General features: G+C 45.0%; 1 protein-coding gene across 2 annotated transcripts in view; it reads left to right on the forward strand.

Moving 5' to 3' along the window:
• Positions 1–27,198, forward strand: part of SHB (SH2 domain containing adaptor protein B) — a 358,876-nt gene that overhangs the window by 217,521 nt on the left and 114,157 nt on the right. For both annotated transcript variants that reach the window (XM_069236490.1, XM_069236497.1), the window contains exon 4: positions 24,950–25,124. In XM_069236490.1, the coding sequence (XP_069092591.1) occupies positions 24,950–25,124 (175 nt within the window). The remainder of the gene's footprint in view (positions 1–24,949; positions 25,125–27,198) is intronic.

Below are 27,198 nucleotides of genomic sequence, written 5' to 3' on the forward strand. Positions count from 1 at the left end.
ATCGCTGTACTGACTGGGAAATCTGTAGGCGCAACATGACTTAAAAAGGCGCTACATCTGTCGGTTCAGTCCTTTGCTGTTGGCAGGCACTGTCTGAAGGACAATAGAGTTTGTCCACCTACCTGATTAAAGCAGCCAAAGAGACACAAACTGCTTTTTTTTTTTTTTTAAGTGAAAATGGGTTTATTATAAATTGCGTTCATGGTGTTTTTCTAGTTCATTCGTTTTTTTTGTTCGACTGTCAGTTCATTGAGTATCTATTTTATCAGATACAGGGTTTGGTGTTTTTCGATTGGTATGCTGAATCCAGATAGTTGCTTCCTTCACAGCATGGGTTGTTTAAATAGATGCATCCTTCACAGCATGAGTGGTTTAAATAGATGCATCCTTCACAGCATGAGTGGTTTAAAGCCTGTACCTTTTTGGGCAATGATTTACCTTGCCTATGAGGGGTCACTGTAAGGTCTAAAGTTGCCATGTTGTTTGGCATCATTACTCTTCCAGGTCATTCTGAAACATCCCTTCTTACATGAGTAAGTTAGTGATCAGAGAACTCCATTGTCTTTCCAGGGTGAAAGCTCATTCTCAAGGCACAAAATGCCAATATAAACGATATAGAAATAAACAAATATGGTTGGTCGTTTGATTTTTTTTTTTGTTCCATAGGATTCCCTTTGGAGTGGCTTATTGCCTTCCCTGATGAACTCAACAGTAGCCGCTGCTTACGGTTTTGGATGGGTCCTTCGGAGTGGCCTCTGGAATGGATGTGTTCCATTTTACAGTTTGTACGGTTCAGGGAATGTTAATCTCACAATTTTCCTCTGGCATTCTGCAATCGTCCATTAGGTCGCTCTCTGGCTACACCTGTTGTGTTTTTTGTTTTTTTGTTTGTTTTTAAAAAAAATATTATTGTATGCATTTCACTAATAAATCTGTTGTTAAGGCATGGTATATGGAAACAAGCCTTGGCTTTTGCACTAGAGCTGACCGAGACAGTCACGAACATGGGTGGGTTAGAACAACCGTACTTAACGAGGCTTGGGTCTGGATGTAGGGCAGTGCTTAATTTGTGCTTGTTGTTTCTGTTACTGAGCACCGGCACTTACTTGTGAGGGCCGGGGCTTAGTCTTATTCCTGAAGCATTTGCTGCGAGCAAAAGACACATATGGGAAAGAGGGAAGAAGGAAAAACTAAAAAGCGTCATAGAGGGATAAAATTGCAGGATGAGCTGAAGGGGCAGGGGTGGCCGTAAATGGATTGAAGAGGCTCGAGATGGCTTCAGGATTACGCTGCCTCAGTATTCAGTGCTGGCAGATTTAATTACAGCAGCCTCGTGTTTAAGAGAAGCGCTTTGAGCACCGGTACCTCTTAATTTATAAATTAAGCACTGGTGTAGGGCTGTGGAAGGCAATCTTGTGGGATGAGTTACAATTGGTGCAATAACTACATAAAACCACTGCCTGCTGCTCCCACACAACTATAATAAACAACGGTATAGCCAGGTGCCAGGTCAGTTTAGTGATTTTATTTAGTCTTGCACCATGTGTAAAGACTTTAACGAGGCATCCGTTAGAAATCTGCTTTGTGCATAATCTTCTTAATTAAGAACATTTTATTTAACATTTTATTTAAAGGCAAATAAATACTACCGGGCCCATCCAGTCTGCCCGTTCCCCTACTTCTCACCGGGCTCAAACCTTCCATAGTCTCCAGCTTCACTCTTGCTTTGCGAAAACTACTGCTCACCCTACGCATGTTCCTGTTGAGTTGTTCGTGCTGTTGCTGCCAGAAGTCTCCTGGTATACAATTACTGTGAGGTGTTTGCATTTCTTTCTATGTAATGATTAGATCTGAGCTTATAACGTTCTCTTACATTTGAAATAGCAGCTTTCCCTCCTTGGTTTGCAATGTTTGTTGTGTTTGTCTCCCAGCAAATCTCCGGCCATCTGGAGTACTCTGCAATTACTGTGTCCGGCCTTTCGACATTGTTGGGGCCTGGTCCTGTACCTGGTCATTGACGCCGCCCTCCTGGCCCAACGGTCTATTTTACATCTATGCTGTTCACTTCTTGTTGTACTCTTAATAAAAACTCTGAACTCCGAGGGTTTTGACTTTACTCTCCGTTGGTGCTGGGGTGTGTTCCCTCTTTCTAATTTGCAGATTGCAGCATCCACATTCGTACTTTAATGCTGTTGTTTTCATCAATTGCAAGAGATGCTACAAAAACATTCTGCCTCGTGTCATAAAACGCCCACTTCTTGGATTCAGCAACATGCTGCTGACGTGTCACTGAGCCCACAATTCCTTTTTGCTTGTATTTATTATCTGCACGATCTAGGTGACACGGCAGCGCCTCTGTTAAATAATTAACTGCGCTGCTTCACAGCCTTGATTAACCTTGGGTTTGACGTTTGGATTGGTTGCGCAGGGCACACTTTCCAATCCATATCCCGTGGCATATAGTGCAAATATTTCCAAACCCACGGGAAAGGTAGTTGTAGAGCAGTGTTTACCAAACTCTGGGTTGCGACCCACTAGAGGGTCACGCTCATTTTTGGTGGGTTGTGAAGGTCCAAGAAATAAATTCTGTATTTATCTTTGATGTGCTTGAAAGACGGAGATAAATGTCTGGCTCTGTCTTCTGACACCTTGCTGCTTGTATTTTTTTTTTTTTTTTTTTAACATGCGCATTGGGGGTTTACAAACTCCTCTCTATATTCAGTCCGAAAAGAAAGGTAGGGTGAATTATGTGACAATCTTGCTAGGGTATGGGTAGTGTGAAAGAGAATGCTGTAATGTGCCATTTTTTGTGTAATGCACAAACATGTAAATACCTGTAAACGAACTTTACACGTTAAGCAGTTAGGAAACCAAAAACGAAGCACATTGTTTTTGTAATACTGAAGTGTTATGGAAACAATGATTTTAATAGGATCAAATCAAGACACTTAATTTGGTGATGCACAAATGATAAATATTTACTAAAAGCCAGTTTCCAAACATCATTTGTGTGGCATATAATTTTACCACTGAAACTGTCTGTTCAAATTTAGTGGTCTTCTGATTGGAATATGTGCTGCCTTTAAATGACAGTACGCTACCACACAATGCCTTTTTTACAATAAAAAATCGCCTGCCTTATTCCTGTTAAAGCTAGGTGGGTCATGAAAGTTTAAGTTTAAAATCTTGGTAGTGGTTGTAGTATGTTTGGTAGGCCCCTTTGTAGAGCATAGGGTCAAGTATGATGTTACATGCCTCCTCTTGATTACCTGACTCTGTAGTTGCGTGGGAAGGTAGGGCAAGAGGGTTTGCTCTCAACCCCTCCCGTCACCGATTCCCAAGGTCCATCCTACCTCTCGTCTCTGGAAAGACATACATCCTGTTCGGAGAGTACACACTCTCACTCTAGCTCTTGATACCTGCTCTGTAGTGATATAGGTTTTAACGTGGTTCAACAAACTAACTTTACTCGCCTGCCCAATTGTCATATGATGTATAAATACCAATACCTCTTGTAAACAAGACCTGAAAAATTGTGATGCGGGTCAGCATCCCAATGCCCAGGAAAGCAGAGTGCCACCTCGGTATTTTAGCATAACAAGCTGACACAGTGATCTTCCCTTGGCAGTGACTCTGGCCAGTGCAATATTGTGGGGTCGACCCATATTTTGAGTTGACTTGTGGTTTTGGTATGTTTTATTTATTTTTACCCTCCAGTAACAGTTGTAATCATAGATGCCATCACAAGGGTAAGGGTTGCAAATACTGGTGTCTTGGATTTCCATCTCGCAGTTTGAAAAATGAAGATGTATTGCGAAAACCAAAGCAAGCCCTCGTGTTGTTTTTCATAGGTATATTTAGTTGCTTCTTGTTTGTGCAACAATCGTTTAGTAAAACACTGGCTGCATTTAAACCAAACATCACAGGACCCGGAGGCCTCCATACGACCCCCACTCCCCACCAGAAATACACAAACCGACAACTTTTAAACGTTGGAAGTGGTTTATTCAAACATCAAACATCTCATAACTTTTCAAGCATATTATATATTTACATCTCTTTATCTACATGTCATGAGCATTTATGTGACCATAAATCATTTCTGACAGGATCCCTTCCTGTCCTGAACCACCATTGGACCACACAGGTGACCCATCTATCACCTGTATCCCTAGGAGGGGCGGTTACCCTGACTACACTGTACCTTGTCCTCATGCTTCAGGTTCCGCCCCCTCCTCCAAACACCAATCAGACTCGGGGTGTAACGGGGCGGCCAAGGGCTGGAGCCCCATGTTCCCCCCAGCGATCTGAGCTCCCTTACCCCTTGATCTGGTGTGTACATCCGTTGGTTGGCTCAGAACTTCAGGATCCTATCCCAGGTGTCCTCCCGGGGGCCCCACCTTGGGGACCCCCCCTGTTGCTTCTAGTCACATTTATATCTCAATTTCCGCCACGAGGGCGACCAGGGCCCGAAAGGTCCTTCGCCCTCCCCACCAGAAAACAAACTACGCGCAAAGGCCCACATGTCATGAATCAATTGATCGGTCCCTGTATCAGATAGGTGCACCTGGTCCTTGTGGAACATGTGTGAGCCCTTTAGTAGTTTGTGGGGGATGTTCCATAGGCGCCCTGGGCCCGGGCAAAGTTTTGCCATCTCGGCGTTCAGCCGTTGTAGCGAAACATTGATAGTCCTTGACCTGATCCCAGCACCCCATTTTCGACGTGGCACCATGTGGGACCATGCAATCGCAGCATTTGGAAATTGCTTTGATAATTTAGTAATCTCTAAAAAATACTGTTTCTCTTAGAGTCTTGCGGCCCAAACGCACCATTGCCTCCTAAGTGAATAATGACAAGATCTGGGGACTGAAGCCCCTCACATCCCTTCGCCATATTGACCAAATGCTGTAGATGAGTGACGCCCGCACCGCCAATTCCACACCAGCGGAACGCCACACCTTGAACCATCGCCGGATTCGACCCACGGAGCTGTTGCACCCGGTACGCCGCCCGACAACAAATGAATGCCCCAGAACCCAAACTACACGTTGAGACATTGTACTGAAATGAAAAGAAAAGAGCGTGAGGCGTTCATATACTAGCACAGTGCTACCTTTACACCAATTCAGGCCTAATGTACCGTCTGTAACACTCCGATGACCACCGGCCGATGCCTTTCACTGTGGTGGCCGACAAGCCAGCACCTGCCGCTAGTGTGGCTGCCCCTATTCTAAAAGAATGGGAGGAGTAACCTGATTGTTCCACGCCTAATGCCCTCAAGGCCAACTTGAAGATCATCAAGAATTGGTAGCGCGATAAGCAATCCCCGTTAAGGTGTAAGAACAAAGCGGACGAGCCAGCCCGGGGGCGGACCTGGAGGTAATTATTCGTAAGCAGTACTGGGCATAATGGTGAACCGGGTGCGGCCCTGAGTGAGAAACGCGCCCCCCTCTGAAGCTGGTCCGTTTTTGATTTGCGCAAGACTATCGAAAGGAACCCAGCGCCGGACGTAATGTCGCCCCACTGTAGCCCCCCCGCATGATCGCCCTTGGATGCGCCCACCAATTCACTGATTCGGAAGGCCCCGTAAAAGGCCACCGCAAAAGCTGCGGAGAATAAAGCAGCCTCAGCTGGGGACGAGCAGATGCCTGGAAGTGCGCCCAGTATGTTCCCAAGCAGGGGTGCGGTAATGGGGCGCCTAGCATCTGCTTGAACACGAGCCACCCTGGCCCAACCTGTTAAGGCCCTATTTATAATAAATGTATTCAAGGGTGCCTCGAGTTTTCTGATCTTTGCGAAGAAACGTATCGCCGCCAAATAAGCCTTTGCGCACGACACTGGGCGCCCTTGGGTTTTTAGATGCGTCAGGAAAGCACAAACCGCAAACTCAGTGAATGGTTCAGAGATCTGCTGTGACTGTAAGAACCGCCTGTAATTATAAAAATCATTCCCGTAAGCTTTCTTAGTACGTGGTGCTAGAGATGTTGCTACTAAATCGGGGAGGGCGGGGCACCAATTCTCCACAGAGACTCTGGGAACTCCGACATCTTCTCCATCGCCTGGGGGTGATACCGCAGAAATTCCTGCATTAATGAGCGAGACAGAGCGTCAGCTGCGTTGTTATGAACCCCCGGCACATGTTTAGCCCTGAAAGTAATGTTGTGTTGCAAGCATGTCAAGATCAGGTGCTTCAACAGGCGTAGGACCAGCGGGCATGAAGCCCCTTGGTGGTTAATGACTTCTACTACTGCCATGTTGTCAGACCAAAAGATTACCACCCTGTTCTTCAATATCTCCGCCCAGATATTTACTGCTACCACGATGGGGAATAACTCCAAGAAGGCTATGTTCTTGGTCCAACCCTTGCTTACCCAATCCACGGGCCAGTCAGCTCTGCACCACCGGGGGCCCAATATTGCTCCAAAACCTACGCTACCTGCCGAATCAGTATACAAACCCAGTGTTGGGCTGGAGATTGCCTTTTTGGGCCAAATGACCGCACCATTGAAATTTTGCAGAAAAAACTCCCACAACCTTAGGTCTCCCCTAACCTCCACAGATAGCCGAGTGTGGTGATGTTTTTTAACCAGCCCGGACATTGAACGAGCGATAGATCTAGAAAAGGGGCGGGCCATGGGGATGATTCTCAATGCGAACTTTAGTTGGCCTACCAGCACCTGAAGCTGGTGTAGGGTAACTCTCTCCTGAGATGACATTACATGAATGGATTCCTTGAAAGCCAGCAACTTCTCCTGAGGCAAGCGACACTCCCCGGCCACCAAATCAATTTCAATTCCCAGGAAAGTGATGCACGTAGTGGGACCGGCAGTCTTCTCGGGGGCCAAAGGAACCCCGAATTCCTCAAACATTGCAATCAAGGCCTGGAGAGCCCACCCGCATTTGTCAGACCCCGGGGGACCCAAGATTAGGAAATAATCCAAATAATGAATGACATCGCGGTGACCAGTGTGAAGTGAGAAAGCCCACTGGAGAAAGGTGCTGAATTGTTCAAAATAACTACATGATATACTACAACCCATGGGCATGCATTTATCATAGAAGTATTCCCCATGGAACTGAAAACCCAAGAGCTGATAATCGTCTGGATGGACTGGGAGAAGACGGAAAGCTGACTCAATGTCGGTCTTCGCTAACAGGGCCCCTTGGCCCAGTGCCCTTAACTTTTCCAATGCGTTGTCGACTGATGCATATCGGACAGAGCAAAGCTGGGGGTCAATGGCATCGTTAACCGATGACCCCCGGGGGGGCAGACAAATTGTGAATCAGCCAGAACTGCCCTGGTTCCCTCTTGGGCACCACTCCCAAAGGGGAGCACACAAAGCCGGATAAAGGTGGTCTTTCAAAGGGGCCCGCCAGCCTCCCCAGGGCTCGCTCCTTTGCCAGCTTCCTGGCCACCACGCAAGAGTTCTGTGACGCTGAGACTAAGTTTTTACAGTGATTTACTGGTGTAACATTTGAGGCGGGGATCCTGAACCCGTAGGAAAACCCGTGAAAAAGTAACTTTGCGGAATCTAAGGCAGGGTAAGCCTGTAACCATGGGAGCAATGTGTTTCGTCTAATAGGAGAAGGCAGAGGGTGGTCAATTTGCTGGCTTACTTGAATCCCTGCCCCTCTCTTTAGACTTCTTGATACACTTAGATTCAGGGTGGGAGGGGTGCCCGCAGAAGGAACAGTTATGCCTGAACTTGCAAGACCCTGCGGGACGTGAACACCCGTTTCGGTTGAATGCCCAGCAAGAGCCCTTCCTCTCCCTATGGGCCTGAGTCCGAAAGGGCTGCCTCCCAGAAACCTTGTTGTTAACGCATTCCAGCCACACATCAACCTCAGTTTGATCCCAACTGATGGATGGATCCTCCACCCTAGCCCAGCGGAAGTCCCTGTCGTATTCTAACCAAGCGTACCCCCCATAAGTGTGCTGGGCCTTCAATATTTTATTTGCGTAGTATATCAAAGAGGAGGCCAACTCCAGTTTTTTCTCCAACAAGACTGACATGAATACATTAAAACCCAATAACCAATTAGTAATACTCTCTTCCACCTTGGGTTTCCTATCCCCAAAGAATGAAGACTTGGGTTCTTTATCTTTAGACTCGGCCTCCCTCCTTTTTGCCCTTATCAAGGAAAAGATATCCACAAATTCCCCTTTCCAGATCTTCTCCTTAACCTCTGCAGCAACGTGTGCTGTCAGCTTACCTGGTCTGGATAGCAACGCATCTGTTGTCCCTTCCTTTGTAGAGTTATCCTGAACCGTAACCTTGCTGGGCCCAGGCTGGACATTTTGAACTATGGGAGGTGAGGTGACAACAGCGCCCGGTGTCAGGGTGACACTCGGGCTGAGAACAGATGCCTGTAGGTTCGTTGTATGTGCAGCCGATAGCGCATCCAATTGACGCTTTAGTTCATTTAGTGTGTTCTGCAAAGAATCATCCGCCACCCTCGGCGTTGTAAGAGGGGGCGAATTAACAGGTGGTGTACTAATACTGGCTAACAACCTGGATACTTCAAGCAATGTTTGCCTGGATGGGTCCTGTACCGGTGCAAGATGCTCAGGAGCCTTAGAAGCAGGGGGGGGGTACAGGCAGTGCTACAGGTACTGCTGCGGGCAAAGCTACCCCTGTTAAGGGGGCGGGAGGGGCCCCTGACTGTGCTGCGGGTGCCAAAGAGGCCAAGGATTTCCGAATATCCGCCAAGACCCCTTCTAACCCTGGTGCTGGTGCTATGCCCTGGGTCACGGGGGAAGGGGCAGCAACTGGGGCGGGAGGTTCTGGTAGGTCAATATGCACAGGTGGACTGGCTACAGCAGTAGGGGCAGCTATAGTGAGGGGCTGCGTGGAGGAGACTGGAGCCTGCGTTCTTCCCTTCCTCGTGCGCTTGACTGGGGGAAAATCCGCACTTGGAGCTACATGGGACCGCTTAGGGGGGCTGCTCCTATCCCCACCAGCATCTCGAACGGGTGACCCCATGACCCCGCCTGCCTCCTCTCTGACTAATTTTTCTAGGACCAATCTCAACAACTGCGATAATTCCGGATCATTCCCACTTCTTTTTGAGGCGCTCGCCTTCTTAGGCGCCATGATCAAATGTAAATGCAAGGATCCCCCCTAATCTGACAATGTCAAGAAAATACCTATATATATATATATATATATATATATATATATATATTTTCTTCAACAGATGGACTGATAGCCATCTGACGGCTGCACCGATCCCATCACGTATCTCCCAAGTGTCGAAGTCAATTGAGTCCAAAGCGCTCGTATTTAGTTGATGAATTTATTTATTTAGCTTGTATAGGTAATTCAGAGTCCCGAATGAGATGTCTGTCAACGCGTTTTGGCAAAACGCCTTCTACTGGACAGTTTGGCTAATCAGCCAGCATCATTTACATATAGCTATTACGTCCTACATTTATTTCTATAACACTGTGATGTACTACAAATGCGGCGGCCATTTTGAAGTGTGTAATTCTAATTATTATAGATACAACAATTAATGGAGGAATAAACCTACATTGATGCCAATATTTATAGATAACATCAAAGTTAAGATTAGACAGTCCTAAGGAATAAATATTGAATAATAAATATAATAGAAAAAAGGACAATTGCTTCCAATAATTCATAATATTTGATCATATAAAAACATTGTAGGAAGTTGGCTCTGTATGTGCTATTTCAAAGTAAGGAATAGCATGCACAGAGTCCAAGGGTTCCCCTTAGAGGTAAGATAGTGGCAAAAAGAGATAATACTAATGCTCTATTTTGTGGTAGTGTGGTCGAGCAGTAGGCTTATCCAAGGAGTAGTGTTAAGCATTTGTTGTACATACACATAGACAATAAATGAGGTACACACACTCAGAGACAAATCCAGCCAATAGGTTTTGTATAGAAAAATATATTTTCTTAGTTTATTTTAAGAACCACCGGTTCAAATTCTACATGTAATATCTCATTCGAAAGGTATTGCAGGTAAGTACTTTAGGAACTTCAAATCATCAAAATTGCATGTATACTTTTCAAGTTATTCACAAATAGCTGTTTTAAAAGTGGACACTTAGTGCAATTTTCACAGTTCCTAGGGGAGGTAAGTATTTGTTAGGTTAACCAGGTAAGTAAGACACTTACAGGGCTTAGTTCTTGGTCCAAGGTAGCCCACCGTTGGGGGTTCAGAGCAACCCCAAAGTCACCACACCAGCAGCTCAGGGCCAGTCAGGTGCAGAGTTCAAAGTGGTGCCCAAAACGCATAGGCTAGAATGGAGAGAAGGGGGTGCCCCGGTTCCGGTCTGCTTGCAGGTAAGTACCCGCGTCTTCGGAGGGCAGACCAGGGGGGTTTTGTAGGGCACCGGGGGGGACACAAGCCCACACAGAAATTTCACCCTCAGCAGCGCGGGGGCGGCCGGGTGCAGTGTAGGAACAAGCGTCGGGTTTGTAATGGAAGTCAATGGGAGATCTAGGGATCTCTTCAGCGCTGCAGGCAGGCAAGAGGGGGGTTCCTCGGGGAAACCTCCACTTGGTCAAGGGAGAGGGACTCCTGGGGGTCACTCCTCCAGTGAAAGTCCGGTCCTTCAGGTCCTGGGGGCTGCGGGTGCAGGGTCTCTCCCAGGTGTCGGGACTTAGGATTCAAAGAGTCGCGGTCAGGGGAAGCCTCGGGATTCCCTCTGCAGGCGGCGCTGTGGGGGCTCAGGGGGGACAGGTTTTTGTACTCACAGTCTTAGAGTAGTCCTGGGGTCCCTCCTGAGGTGTTGGTTCGCCACCAGCCGAGTCGGGGTCGCCGGGTGCAGTGTTGCAAGTCTCACGCTTCTTGCGGGGAGCTTGCAGGGTTCTTTAAAGCTGCTGGAAACAAAGTTGCAGCTTTTCTTGGAGCAGGTCCGCTGTCCTCGGGAGTTTCTTGTCTTTTCGAAGCAGGGGCAGTCCTCAGAGGATGTCGAGGTCGCTGGTCCCTTCGGAAGGCGTCGCTGGAGCAGGATCTTTGGAAGGCAGGAGACAGGCCGGTGAGTTTCTGGAGCCAAGGCAGTTGTCGTCTTCTGGTCTTCCTCTGCAGGGGTTTTTCAGCTAGGCAGTCCTTCTTCTTGTAGTTGCAGGAATCTAATTTTCTAGGGTTCAGGGTAGCCCTTAAATACTAAATTTAAGGGCGTGTTTAGGTCTGGGGGGTTAGTAGCCAATGGCTACTAGCCCTGAGGGTGGGTACACCCTCTTTGTGCCTCCTCCCAAGGGGAGGGGGTCACAATCCTAACCCTATTGGGGGAATCCTCCATCTGCAAGATGGAGGATTTCTAAAAGTCAGAGTCACCTCAGCTCAGGACACCTTAGGGGCTGTCCTGACTGGCCAGTGACTCCTCCTTGTAGCTTTCTTTGTTCCCTCCAGCCTTGCCGCCAAAAGTGGGGGCCGTGGCCGGAGGGGGCGGGCAACTCCACTAAGCTGGAGTGCCCTGCTGGGCTGTGACAAAGGGGTGAGCCTTTGAGGCTCACCGCCAGGTGTCACAGCTCCTGCCTGGGGGAGGTGGTAGCATCTCCACCCAGTGCAGGCTTTGTTACTGGCCTCAGAGTGACAAAGGCACTCTCCCCATGGGGCCAGCAACATGTCTCTGGTGTGGCAGGCTGCTGGAACTAGTCAGCCTACACAGACAGTCGGTTAAGTTTCAGGGGGCACCTCTAAGGTGCCCTCTGGGGTGTGTTTTGCAATAAAATGTACACTGGCATCAGTGTGCATTTATTGTGCTGAGAAGTTTGATACCAAACTTCCCAGTTTTCAGTGTAGCCATTATGGTGCTGTGGAGTTCGTGTTTGACAGACTCCCAGACCATATACTCTTATGGCTACCCTGCACTTACAATGTCTAAGGTTTTGTTTAGACACTGTAGGGGTACCATGCTCATGCACTGGTACCCTCACCTATGGTATAGTGCACCCTGCCTTAGGGCTGTAAGGCCTGCTAGAGGGGTGTCTTACCTATACTGCATAGGCAGTGAGAGGCTGGCATGGCACCCTGAGGGGAGTGCCATGTCGACTTACTCATTTTGTTCTCACTAGCACACACAGGCTTGTAAGCAGTGTGTCTGTGCTGAGTGAGGGGTCTCTAGGGTGGCATAAGACATGCTGCAGCCCTTAGAGACCTTCCTTGGCATCAGGGCCCTTGGTACTAGAAGTACCAGTTACAAGGGACTTATCTGAATGCCAGGGTGTGCCAATTGTGGATACAATGGTACATTTTAGGTGAAGGAACACTGGTGCTGGGGCCTGGTTAGCAGGGTCCCAGCACTCTTCTTAGTCAAGTCAGCATCAGTATCAGGCAAAAAGTGGGGGGTAACTGCAACAGGGAGCCATTTCTTTACAAACATTAATTAAATAACAAGAACAATAACAGTGTAAATGTAAACGAAGAAACGATAATATCAATTTTTCAATTTTACAATGTTTAAATTATCATTCGTTATATATACATATAATTATTAATAATTAGTTAGTATCTTGTATTAAAATCATGTTTAGGTGGTGACAATAGTTATGTTTTAATACCATGGTTTTTATCGGATGCCCGTATAATCAAATCTAGTTCCTCACTGTCCTTATCTGTATACTAGGTAATTCCATAAACATACATATAAATATGTTGTATTAAAATGAGGCCTTGGCATAAAGTGCAATGTGCTGAAAAACTAAGCTACTAATAAGTGCAAAAAAGCATATAAAGTGCATAGAAGTGTTACAAAAACTCCAATTAAAAACAATCAAATCTATTGATCTTTTGGTCCATGTTATAATCTAAATGTGCATATATACCTCTATATATGGTATTTGATATTCTTCAGTCGCCAAGTTATAGAAGAATAAAATGGAATCAAACATCATCATCAATGGTACAGTACAAATCTGTATACAAACTTATTCCATCTATATTTCATCAGTTTGTGATATGAATTCAAACTAGGGAAAGTTATTAAGTCATGTCTATTTTACAGATTACATCATGGCACGATCATTTAAGTTAATACGATCTTATCACCCTTCTCCCTAGTAAGGAAATATAGATAACATACTACCAAATTAGCACTACTATTTTTAAAAATTGAAACACAGGGGGAGTCTCCATCTAAAAAGCAATGAACAGTGTATTTTCATCTAAGATGGACATAGAGCTCAGCATCAAGATTGTGCCCCAATGGGGACTCAGACCCCAATAATAAAATCATCTTGGATTCCATTTGTCTGAGCTCGAGTGTTCTATTGCCACCTCTGGAGTTGTTTTTAATGTGTTTGATGCCATAGAAAGCTAAAGTGCCACATTCTCCTTTGTGTACTTCCCAAAAATGTTTAGCCAGAGGATAGGTTTTGTCCTGATTTTTTATGGCTCTAAAATGCTGTAAGAACCTAACTTTTAATTTATGAATGGTACTTCCAATGTATTTTTTCTGGCATCCACATTCGATGACATAAATCACAAATTCAGTGTCACATGTAATCCGATCTTTGATCTTGCATTGTCGACCATCAAAAGTTTGGTATTTATATGTGTTTTTAGCATACTTGCAGGCCTTGCAATGGCCACATTTCCAAAATCCCAAACTTTTTTGGCTCAACCAAGATGTATTGGTTTTTACTGAAAAATAACTTCTGGTTAGATAGTCTCCCAAAGAACGTGCTTTACGAAATGTTATGGACGGATGGGTTTCTATGTGATCATTAATAATGGGATCGTTCTGTAAAACATGCCAATTTTTTTGGAGTATAGTTCTGAGTGACTCATGTTGTTGATTGTACTGGAGAAATATTCTAGGTGCTGAATGTTGGAAATCATTACTAGTTACTGTGTTATTAAAAAGTAACTCATCTCTGCTTTTATTCCGTACTCTGTGTAAAGCATCATTTAAGATTTTTGGAGGATAGCCTCTACTTAAAAACCTGTTCACCATAGCCTTAGATTCCAACTCATATTGGTTTTCATCAGAGCATATTCTGCGGGCCCGCAGTAGCTGGCTATATGGTATGCTCCATTTCAGTGAGTGGGGATGTCCACTATTGGCATGTAATATAGAATTACAAGCCGTGGGCTTTCGAGATATGGATGTCTTTAAATGATTGTTTTCTACTTGTAGTAGGACATCCAAAAAAGAGATGGTATCTCTATTGTAGATGGCATCTAAATAAATGTTGAATTGATTATTATTTAATACATTTATGTATTCCAACAGCAGTTGTTCTGTGCCATCCCAGATAATGAACAGATCGTCGATATATCGCACCCACAATATCTATCTATATATATATATAATTATTATTATTATTATTTTTTTAATTGTGTTATTGATGATCCTGCAACAAAATGAATACAAACACAGTTAACTGATGAGTCAAGGACCACAAGTATCACAACTTAACCCAGCTAAGACCAGCCAGGCAATGAAGTGCAAATGCAGAGGCCACCCTCTTTTTGCTGAAACCCTGTGTCGGTTCAAGATAGACTTACCCAGGTAGGAGTTACCATTTGCCCAAAAAGATTGCAAACACAATGCTAAAAAAGGAAACTGTAAAAACCCCCAGTTGCAACCCCAGTTTTAAATAAACATTACCTTCTTTGACTGATAACTATGGGCTTGTGGGGTTTTCATTGAATTATAATGCAAAAGTAGCAAAATATTCCCCAGTTAACCAGCGAAATGGGACCCTACAAATCACAGCATTACCCCAAGAGTGACATATCCCAAGCACGAGACTAGTTCTCTAAGGCAGAAAGTGATGCTCGTCCAAAACAAGACTCTACGAGTGTTTAAAAGATGGACAATAAACAATGCGGCATTGGTAAACTGTTAGTACTGTAAAACAAGTGATTCAAAACATGTGCAAAATAACACAATTGCGAAAAGTACACAAAAACAGATAAACAACCTGCATTTGACGTGCTGCCCGTCCCCAAGGAGTATGCAGGTTCGACCGAAATCCAAGCAATCCGGTGCCTGAATAAACTTTTTCGCCCCCACGTGGACACCCCACCACAATGCCGCCCTGTAGCAGGGGAAAGCCTGGCCCCCCTTAAAAATGCGCCTCCTACGCGCTGCTGGGTTGTTAGTTAAGACAGACCCTGGCACTGTTCCAGGCACAGCAGTGCCGTCCTCCCCCTGCCTAAGCGCGGCGCTCCAAGAACTTCCACAGGACTGAATATAGCGCCTGTTACGCGCTGCCCTGAACGTTAATTAAAGCAGATAATAATTGCCCCAGCTACGCGCTGCACGCTGTGCTAAATACGCTGAATTAAGGCAACACCGGCTAGCCCCACGCGGCGGGATATACTTACAGGACCACTCTGCCAGCCACCGATGAATCCTCCTACACGTGACCCTGGACGCAACGCCAAAGATCCGGGAATCCTGCAGAGCCCGAGGACGACCATTCCAATGGTTCCTGGAAAAGCGCGAACCTCTAATCCACCGACCGCCGAAGAACCAGGAACACAGCAAACGCGGGACCCCGCTCCCGTCCAGCCACCGCGAAATAGTAAAGAAGACCTGAGTCATTCTTCCGATGTTGACCGTGACGAGTGAAAGGTGATACCCTCCATCAAACGCAACACAAATACTTGCTCTCTAACAGGCGTAAGGTTACCATGCAAACCTCTGCATCCATGCTGCCTAAATATCCATATAGAAAAGTGGATGTGTTAGAAAAAATTTCATGTCACATACGGTGAATCATTAGACACAGTTCTAATCATATTTACCAAGTTTAGAGCGCACATTGACTGAACGGTCATTTGCCACCATAGCTATGAAAGAGTGAGGAGTTGTACAACGAAGTAACAGCAACATTAACGAGTCACTTCAATCACTCTTGGAAGACGAGTACTTATGATTTGCAAGGCTTTGCTTTGGGGCCATATTGCTCCACTTCCCTGTGGGGAAACTGCGAATGTTGAGTCGTGGGTATTCGGTGGCCTTCGTGGAATAATCGTCTTTGTAGCCTTTGAGAGGAGTGTCACAGCGAAGAGAGGGGCAACACTTGATACACAGCTGAGTCTAGGTCAGGGTTCTGCAAAGTCAGTCCTGGAGAGCCGGGTCCATGCCAGATTTTTAGCATATCCACATTTAGAAACAAGATGTTTCAGAAATCTACATTGTTCTAAATGTGGATATGCTAAAAATCTGGCATGGACCCGGCTCTACAGGACCGACTTTGCAGAACCCTGATCTAGGTAATTGAATTAGGAGGATCATATAATGCCATGCTTCCACTGACCCAAGAACTCCAACGTACACCTGACACTCGGTTTGGCATATTGCATTAATACTTTTCCCTCAAACGTAGCGGTTTGTAGACCGAAAGGTTGTTTTTCATGACAAGACCCCGTAAGATTTTAATTCTTAAGCATGTGCTTTGGTGGGTTTGCTTTTTTTCCTAGCTAATTGTTTTTGGAAAAGTTGACATGCATCGTGCCCTTAGGTTGTGGTGCTGGTGTCGACCTCCCTGTGCATTTTAGTGACGTTGACAAATACATCACTGTTATACGTGTTGGCTTGCCACCCCTACCTTCGTGGTTATCGGGGTTCTAGTGTAGAGCTACAGGCAGAGTGCATCACAAGAAAATCCCTTCCTTTTTAAGCACCACTCATCCATCTGTAACAGACACTGTGACTGACGTTAAACTGTTTATTTACATAAACTAAGTCTAGTCCCAAAGAAGACATGATTAACAATTGTTCATTGGGATTCATTCTTTGGTGCTGCTACTGCACTGTGCGCACACAGTTCATCAATACACAGATCCATTGGTCCTTGAGGACTGATTAATTCCATAGTCATAATGATCTCAATCCACTGCTGGGTGAATATTTACAAAGTGTTGTCATACACCTAAAAAGATTTATCAAGAAAGTCTCAACTTTTATAACCCAGGTTGTTGGGACAGAAAAGTCCCCTGAATTACGATGGACATCCACCGCTGCCCTGAGTGCCCCAGCTGCAGTGATATCTGTATCCTTCGTACTGATTTTTCTTCATGACAAATACAAATCATGGATGTGCCCTTAGGTTTAGGCCTGCCTCGGGCGTACAAAAAGCATGCTCCTCATAGAGGTAAAGGGCTACTGCGCTTAAGTAAAGTGATGTAGCAGGAGTGTGGTGGTGGGATCAGTAGAAGTCAAAACACTTATCTGTTACACTGGAGTGTAAATTTCTGCTGCTGAGTACCAAACTTGCTCTCGGCCTACATCATGTTAGTATGTAATGCTGTTCAGCGAGTGTGTGGTTGCATGTGTGTGCTGTAATGTTTGTGCCCCTTTGTGTTGTGCAGCAGTAATGGAAGCCTGTGGGTTCCATATTGGAAGCCCAAGGCTTTGAAAGGCATGTGGAGGGCTATCCAAGACAGATGTGTAGATTGGGTGGATGTCTGAGAGCTCAGTGGCGGAAGGGAGAGCCAGGCTCATTTGTGCACTTTAAAAGGGTTCTTTCATTCTGAAAAGCTGATGTACAACACCTTCTTGTTGTGTCTAGGACTGTGAATCAGGGTTTGCTAGACTCTGCTGGGTGAAGGGACATCACCAAGGAGAGTCAGGACTGCTTCCCCTGGAGTACCAGCAACGACTTGCTTGCCAGGACCACCGGGCCATGTGAAGAAGAGAAGGCCTGGAGGTAGTGAAGTCCATTGGGGGATCCTGTTGAGCAGAATCCTGAAGTGCAGTGTGGGATTCCTGTCCATGTCAAGAACGCTGCACTGATCGGGCCTTGTGCCATTGTTTGTGACCCCCGTATGCCAGGTGGGGATCACTGTGCAGTGTAAGGGCCGTCGCCTGGGGGTTTGCTGTGACTGAAGAGGGCCGTCGCTATATGCATTGTTCTGATACAAAGGTGCTGTCGCCGTATATGCTTCTGTTCACGATCCCCATATGCCAGGGGGCACCAGCGTGAAAAGAGAACAGTTATCCTGGAGCCACATGCGTCCGTGAAGCATAGCCAATCGCAACTCATGGAAAACAGAACGTTGATTCAACCACCACACCCCAGAAGCATTCAAGACCATCTGGTGGTCTCAGAAAGACTTACTGCATGACCAGAGGAGTGTTATTGTGCCTGCCTGGTTCCCAGTCCTCATCACAACAGTCAGAAGTCATGCTAAGCTTCTCCATTCTGATGTACAGCTAAATGTTGACAATTTTGGAAAGCTCAAGCTCTCCTTTTATACTATGTTTCCAGACTTGCCTTCTCCACAACATCTAGACTTCTGCTCACTGACAAGCCGCTGACACTCGCCCAGGGCTTCCATTTTGTGACTACAGCAAGAGCGGGTAAGACAGACTTCCGTGCTGCTGACCCTTAGGCTCTGATTGAAGGCCTACAGTGCGTAGATACTTTGACTTTTAAAAAGCCATTGTGGAGTGTATAAGACTTGTACTCACGAGGCAGTCCGAGCATTACTGTTGCTTCATGTAATTGGGGAATAACTACAGTCCTCTGGCAGGGAAATGGTGCTCAGGATCTTACATGGACATCACTCATGTGCCGGCCTTACGAAGGTATATCATTTATAGTGTGCTACATTTCATGTTTGTATATAATTACTACTTTTTTCATAAAAACAAGTATCTGGCTGGACATTCATTTACTGGGGTTACTGAGCCTGTTTTGAGTCTCGTGCCCATGTAAACCTTGCACCTACCATTCCCTGAGAACCTTTGGACTTATTTACCTTCGTTACTGCTGAGTCAGGTGCTGAAGGAGTGGTACTTGGCCTAGTTGCTCAGGTCCCATAGGTGGTGAGACCCTGGGACATCGGGTGTAAAAGGCTTCAACTCTCATAATTGAGCCCAGAAGATCCTACTTGCCCTGTGGCCCTCTGAAAGGCATACTGACGCAAGTATATATGCCTTGGGATAAAACAGTGCAGCCCCTATGTTCACTGGCACATATCCAGACATGTTTTTCGATGGTGATGCACACCTGCCAGTGCCAACAGTAGAATAATTTCCACTGTGTGAGGCTAGGTGAAAAGAAAGAATGGGGCCTTAAATGGAAAGGGTGGGGGAGGGGGGTCGTGAAGGGTTGGGGCTATACACCCACCCCCTTCCTGGGTACTGACTAAGCAACTGACCCTGTCATGCCCTAAATTAAAGGCATCTGGAGTCACTTTTTCTTCACTGGGGGAACGTGAGAACAGTACTGAAAAAGTGTCACATGGGCGGCGCCGTGTGACTTGAAAAGTCTGGTGTAATGTTCCCTGACAGAACTGTACGGTTAGCACAACTTGAACGCAGAAAGCGTGACGTTTTCCTCAATCTGTGGCTCTCTTTGCATGTCTGAATCCGTATCTTTTCTGTTTCCAGTTCTTAACATTGTTGCATCGAGATAAACTGTTTGCACCGCTGCTCAGCTTTTTTTTTCTTTCTAATTCACCAAAGACCGCTTGTTGTGAGGAGCAAGCTTCCAGCGCTTGGAACTTGATCGTCATCCAAGAGCTGGAGTCACCTTGCTCGCAGCGAAGACTCAACAGTCTCAGATCTCCCAACTGAAGAAGAAATTCAGATTTCCAAAGCGCGCTCGGGGTCGCAGGTTTAAACTCTATAATTTGAATAACAAAGGCACCGTTTAGTCGTTTATCAAAAAGAAAAGGCTGCTCTCTTCTCTTTTGCTGCTTTCTCCGTCTGCCTAATTAAGAATATTGTTCTGCGGCCTGAGGCACCGGGCCGTTTTACGTTCATGCGCTGTCCCAACAGAGCAGATATTTCTGCATTACAGCGCCGGAATAGCTTTTATCTTCCAGTTTCAGCGGGGGAAGCTGTAAGTAATTGCAAAGTCGCATTTATGATGTGTAGCAGCGCGTGCTTGTGTCATTTCGACCTGTAAATGTTTTGCAAAGGGGAGGAGTATTGAGCTTTGGGATTAATTCATTTTTTGCACTTATCCAACCCCCTCTTTGTTCTCCAAAATTAATGGAAAAAAACGGAAATCCTATTGTGTGTTAGCTGACTTTATAAGAAGTAAATCCAGTAATGGAGTTTTAGTATTTAGATTAAAAGAAGCTTAGCATTTGAGAACAACTCCTCTAAGATTAAATGTGAACTGTCAGTAAAAAAAAAACGTCAGGGCAAGAGGGTAAATCTTGAAAAGGATTGAACAATCGATTTCTCGTTGATTTGAGGAATAAGAGCCAGGTTAGTAGAAGATTGTTTTATGCTTATAGTGTGTTGATCATTTTGATTGTCTTTGTATCAGAAGCACAATAGGTTGTCCTCCTCAGTGAAGCAATACTTCTAGTTTGCCTGTAATTGTTATTAAATGAGTTGTACCCTACAATGTAACTATATTTGTGCTGAGGTGCTTTTAAAGCCTACAGAGGTAAATAAGGTAAGGCCCACTTGGAGTGTGAAGTACATCATCAGGTGACTATGCTTCTAAAGCTTTCAAAGGCTGACTTACTCATTCTCCACCTGTTTCTCCCTTGACATGAATGATTTAGGTTGTGTGAGAAATAGTGGCAAGTGTGTTCTGTAGACATAGGGGCAGCAGTAGAAACGTGACCGATGAATAAAGCGTTGATTAAAAATCTGTGGCCTCTAATAGGACAAGTAACATGACCCACCTCACATTTAAGGCACAGGAATACCATCCCAACAACCCTTTGCATGACAGCAGAGAATGTTTTTCCTCTCACCAGAACCAAACACCCTAAACCTAAGCTAGAACCTCTGAACCAATGGGGGAGGTGGCAGCTTCCATGACTTTCAAACACAACAGCAAACCCGCGTCCATGTTCTTAAGAAGGTCAAGCCAGCCTACTGAAGAGGTGTAATCCTAGCCAATAATTTGACCAAAAAACTCTGATAGTGTTAGTAGTGTGTAAGTGAAGCTCAGGTTGCCCGTTAAAACTAAGTACTGACCTGTTAAGCACCATACCTGTTTCTACATGTTACCTTGTCTCCATTAGTAGAAGCACAAACTGCACCAGCATCCTGTCAATACTGCAGTCAACATATGTCGAAAAGCACCATATGCACTTTACCGGATTTCACTGTCGTCAAAGGGCCCTGAAACGGTTTGGCTTGTTTGTGAATTATTTTCCCTCACTGGGTCTAACTTCTACTCTGCTTTGCAACCCTAGAGAGTCATACTTTTCAGGTCAAATTCCTGCTTTAGTTATATTGAACTTGGCATTTCTGTTCCACTTTTGTCAATAGACTGCAATGTGAGTTAACCTGAATTTTCTTGCACATTTGTCATTGACGAGCCAAACATGCGCTACATGCAGATAGCTACAGTTTTAGAGCGGGTAAAAGTATTGGACCTAGAGCCACTGTCGACCTGTAGCTGGTTTTATAGGGTCTAGCATAATGTAAAGGTAGGATAACATGAATGACCCGTTGAATATCATTGCCTCATCCACTCCTAGTCTAGTCTGGCAAGTATTCTGTCAGCAAATGATTCCCCACGGCCAGATGTATCTCATTCTGTAAACAACAACGTCCAAGCTCTCCACAGTGGAACATCTGTTTTCTCAAAACGTTTCCTGCTCCTCACAGTGCAATTACCAGGCCACTTTCGAGATTCCAGGGGCCCTTGTTCAACTTGGCTCTCTCCTTCAAATGCCATGTCAGGAGAACAGCAAGTTTGTTTTGGCATGATAAAAATCGTTATTCCAACTGCTGTGGCTACCTTCCTTAATTTTACATGTTACACCAAATCGTCCGCCAAATCCGTCTTGTTCATGCTGCTGTTGTATTGTGTCATCTGTTGTGTATAAATCATGCTAGTATCCTCTCAGGTGTACTATATGTAAATACAATATTATTCTCATTGACTACTGTAGCAGCAGCCACCGAAGTATGTTCTATTTTAAAGCAATAGGTTGTTGTGGGTGTTTCAGTTGCTGTTGATGACTGGATGTTGGGTGTAATGAGAATGGAAAGATCATATATGCTTATGTGGCGTTAAGTACACCTATACTCACTGATATATACTTATCTTGTTGATGTTTTGGTGCTTGATATTTTGGCCACAATATATAGTGCCACAGTATTCTGGTGGAATACCTTCTTCCGTCGTGTATAGAGATCACTTGCGTCATACACATTGCTTATTTTCTTTCTCAGGCCCTTTTATAGGCTTGTAGTACAAGGCAGTGTTGACGTGTCTTCCAAAGAATTATATAGTCGTTCTCTTCTTTGTCATTATTTCCGGTTTCAATACATTTAATGTTAATATGCATGTCTTAGTTTTACTTACTGATGCATATTATTTTCATACTTATGAGATCTATCTCGTTTAGCCACACTTCACACACTACATGGTCGCTTGATCCAGTCTCATACATTTGCTTGTATATTGATTTATAAAACAATCCATTCCACGATCTTCCCTTTCGGTCGTCTTTCTACGTAGTCAAACATGATTTTCCTTTTTTCTTTTTAGATTTCCATCTTCCTTTACTCTACCACTTTTCCATCTGCTTACGTTTGCTGACTTTTTAAACTGCTAGTACTGATGTAAGAAGACCGCGCATACTAATGGCTCTCACAATTTTACCAATAGATAGTAAAAACCGAGACGTAATGACATATTACACTCTGCACTAATAACATATCATAGCACGTATAATAGATATCAGACTAAACTGAATTTTCTTACTTCCCCCATCACGGCGTCACAATCATCTAACTCAGAATTGCTTTATATGCGCTAATCATTTTAATCTGTCAAATCACTTTCATCCTATGGTCCTCCTTTCATCTGTTATGTAAATCTCTTATGCACATAATTGTGTACAGCTTTCCAAGTTATCACCCCATTTTGTGAGGCACACCGGATTGATACCTAGCCAGAAGCAAAATGGAAATCCTAGCCCTTAGTTTGTATTTGGATATCACAAAATTAGACCACCCTACATTACACCTAAAGTGTCATTATTTTAAGCAAATTCAACAGCATCATTGGGAAATGGGAGTATCTATTTTGCCCAATCTGTATAACCATCAAACTACCTGGTATTCCTCCTTTTTGCCTCATTGGGTATTTTTCATCATGTAGAAGCTCAGCATTTTTCTGTTCCTTTGTAGTGTAATTTTGTAATAGATCTGTATTCTTTTTGTGCAAGTGGTATGTATTTGCTTTATGCCTGTTGTCGGAGTCTGTCTCTTCTCCTGATCTCACTTAAACTCCAACCCTGTGGTTGATGGGGAATAATGTTAGTCAGGCATTTAATGAATTGGAAGTGTGTTGTCCAGGACACCCTGAAGCAGCTTTGGAAGCAGATTTACCTTCTGTAGTTAAAGAAACTTGTCTTTTAGGGAAAGATGCTACAGACACTTGAAAAAATCCATGTTTGACACTTGTTCACACAAATGTTGCTCACTCCTATGTGGCAACGCCTTTTTGTACATGCAAAAGGCAAACCCAGAGTCTCGGATTTCATTAGTAGTATGTTTCCAGTTGCCACAAGCTGTAGGAGTACCTATCCTCAAATCACCTGCTATGTAAATTGCAGAAGTCCTTTCATTGACGTTCCTATAGTCTTCCGTTATGAAGATGTACATTTGCATCCTTTCCACTTTCTCTGATTTCTTGAAAGTCTGCTGCATCACCCACCAGTCTGTGCTGCTCCTTCCCCTCCCACCACCCACCCGTCTGTGCTGCTCTTTCCCCTCCCCACTCCCCCAGCCATGTTTAATTCCTCCTCAACATCCTTAAATGCATCTCTGCACATCAGGCCTGAGCCACTCTACACTGGCTGCCTGTTGAGCAGGTGGTTCAATTCAAATCCCTTTGCATCACCCGTAGGGCCTTTCAACAAAAGATCCTTTCCATCCTCCGACCGCTTATCTCCCCCTACATGCCAAATGGAGCTCTTTGATCCTCCAATGCCTGTCTGGCTACAGTACCTTCCATAAGAAGAGCGAGCAGTGGAGGGCACTCCTTTGGCTACAGTGTGGCCAAACTATGGAACGCCCTACCCTTCACTCTTAGACTGACTGACATTGAACTCCGGTTCCGTAAAATGTTAAAATCATGGTTATTTGACAACTGGTCTACCCCCTGAACATATTGAATAGAATTCTGGATTGCGTTTGCTTGTGCTGGGTTGGACCATGCACAATTTAAGTGCAAATAGAATAGAATCCTCTCCCAACCCCTTACTTATTCCGTCCCCCTGCCGTTGGAAAAAAATGAGTTCTGATTCAGCCAGTGTAGCCACTTTTATTTTATTTTTACCGTCCTGTTCCCTTCTCCAACCCCACTATCTTGTTCTCCACCCCAACCCCGGTTGGCAAAGCCAATGGTTGTCAAATAGGCGATTTCTATTGGCTTTGCCAATGTTTGTTGCTTTGGTCATTTTGTATGTGGTACTCCTCAAAACGTAAATGTCTACATTGAAGATGGTTAATAGGTGATCCCTTCCTTTTGCAAAAGATGAGAAATCATAGAAGCTTTCCAGTGTTTTTCCGGTTGTATCACCACTCCTAATTGTATTTTTGCTTCCGGGGTTTTGTGTAAGACGTCACTGAGCCTTTTATCTTGGGTTCCCTCTGTTTCTGAATCCATTCCTCACCAGCTCCGAGAGCCCATCAAGGCTGCCATGTGCACAGTTGTCCACTTCAAGTATGTATGTAACGATATTTGACAAGCATGATGGATGCTACTGGGATAGTAGAGTGCAATGCTTTCCTCTGAAAAAGCTTTGTGTATTGTGGTAGGGACAGGCACAGCTAAGCCATGTAAGCTGTTCTGTAGAGACGTACCTGTTCCCGTGTGTCGGAGATAGCAAGCATCTTTTTCCAATCTCTCCTTGACTTGCCAGTGGTAGAACCCTCAGCAGGCATCTAATTTCCAGGAGAAAAACAGTTGCTGAGTATTAACTGTACATACATTTTACAACATGTTTACGGTATGTTTTTGTCTTCATTTTTCAAATTCTTCAACTCCTTCTGATCAGTTGTCTAATCTTCTTACAGCCCAGTTTAATGGAAATGAGAAAAGACAAACCTCTTCTCCTTCGCCCTCAAGTGACCGGCGACGACAGCTGCGAGCCCCGGGTGGCGGCTTCAAGCCGATTAAGCACGGGAGTCCAGAATTGTGCGGGATCTTTGGAGAGAGAGTGGACCCAACTGTGGCCCTGGAAAAACAAATGTAAGTGGTAACTCCTCCCTTTCGGGGTCCCATGTGGCATGAGTGCGGTCCACACATCTTCCAGTCGCGTTTAGTGGATGAACAGTAGTTTCTGCTGATTTTCCAGGCTTTGAGATTGAGGCTTCAGCATTCTGTTTCTAAAACTATATATCAGAATGTGTAGTGCTGGCCCCATGTGATCATGCCTGTGAGAGTGTGCTGCCGAACAAGAGGTCACATTATTGCCTGATTTATGTGCCCAGACAGACTGTAGAGACAACTAGCAACCCCTTCATGAATGAACTCATGAAACTGTTTCCTCAGGATCCCTCACGCACTCCCTGTAGATCGCTTTTGGGCAGTAGTGGATCATCCGTCTCAAATATAACCAAAGTGTGTGCTATTTGCCCTCCAACACTTCTGGTTGACCATTGGTGTTCACTTAAGACCTTTTAGGCTGTGCCCCAAGCGAGCATGGTGACCTCTTATGATTGCAGGAAGGAGAGCACATGTTGACAGATGGTCTGAAAGTATCTGAACTGTATTGCTTCTTATTTAAGAGAATATTATAATTCCCTTTGGTATCCTTTTGATGCCCCCCTGTTTAGTACAGCGGTGTAGGCTTGTTGACTTCAATTGGATGCTCATCTAGTGAAAATCTGGAGTTTGAGTCACGTTGTACAGGTCAGTAGAGCAGACTGTGGCGCTAATATAAGACTAAGTACAGAAGGGGTGCGTAGGTGCAGAAACCTTGACAGAAGCCAAAACCTGAGGTGCGGTATAGAATATGAAATCCTTCCCTCCCCTCTGAGGTATGACAGCTCAGAGCATGAGGGTACAGGGAGGCTGATTGGTCAGTGTTGCAGCATTAAACCTAGGGCTTCTTCTAATGACAAGCCAACAGCCCTTTCTCCTCTTTGGTGTCACCTGCCTCTAAACAGGTCGACACAGGACCAAGCTGCCTACAGATATGACACCCTTGCACTGGGATCCCTATTTGTGAATCCTCTGTTCTTCAGGTTGATAGTTAAAATAGGTCTCTTACTAAGCTCCCGCGAGTACGCCTCTCACTCCTGTTCCATAAGTGTTCATTTGGGAAAGAAGCAAGATTTGTATAAGTTTGACACAATGAAATCACAGAACCTTGTATCACTACTCCCGCACCTATTCTGTCTACACCTCTTCTAGGGTCATAGTTGAAAAGGAGGTTCAGGTCTTGTGTTCTTGCTTTGAGTAAACAGAGCTTGCGTTTCAGGAGTATTAAATGTATTGTTTAAATGAAAAAGGTGAACTTAAAAGCCTTAGAATAGACGGTTACATTGCTTAGAATTCCAGGTGTGGCCAAAGATGCCACACGTGGCGTGGTCCATTTTGGCACCGGCAGTCCAGAGTTGCTGCCTAACATTGAAATCAGTCACAAGTGCACGCATCAGCCCGGGCCGCAGCTGCTTTTGTCGCCGGCTGGCACTCTTACTTCTCGGCCTTCTGTCACTTGAGTTAGGGAGCCTTCTCCAGTGTATGTGAATGCATGGAAAAGCCCGTGTTAGGGAAACGCTATTCCTTGGTTTGTTTTGCTTGGATGCCTAATTTCCCCCTATATATTTCCAAGCCTTTACCAGCCAAGCCAGACTTGGCTCTTAGTCTTGGTGTATTTCTGCTGGATGGCTGCATTTAGCTAGAGCCGTGGGCGGAGTGGCCCCGAGGGGGGTGTAGGAAGCATGTTGTGTTTAGGCTGCATGCACAGCTGCCAGATATCTTTGTATCTGTAAACTTAGGACGTCTGGATTCTTGTCCTATATATGGTAGTGCGGTGCTCTCTCCCATTCTCTTGTTAATCTCTTGAAAGCACGGAAAATTAGAGAGCTCCAGTTACAGCAAGCTTGTAATTTTTAAAGCACGACAAATATTACCGTTCATTCTCCAGCTTGTGTAAGGGAGTTTGTTTTTCTAGCATTATTTAAATCGGTGTTCCATTTGAGGTAAACCACAGAGACTTGGCTGAGAGATTGAACCTAAAAATAAAAGCTATAGCTTTAACATTTACACTGAACAGCTTTCCAGTGATGCCTAGTAAGTTCTCTCCTTTCATGAGTTG

This window comes from Pleurodeles waltl, chromosome 1_2 (genome assembly GCF_031143425.1).
Source record: "Pleurodeles waltl isolate 20211129_DDA chromosome 1_2, aPleWal1.hap1.20221129, whole genome shotgun sequence".
Classification (NCBI taxonomy): domain Eukaryota; kingdom Metazoa; phylum Chordata; class Amphibia; order Caudata; family Salamandridae; genus Pleurodeles; species Pleurodeles waltl.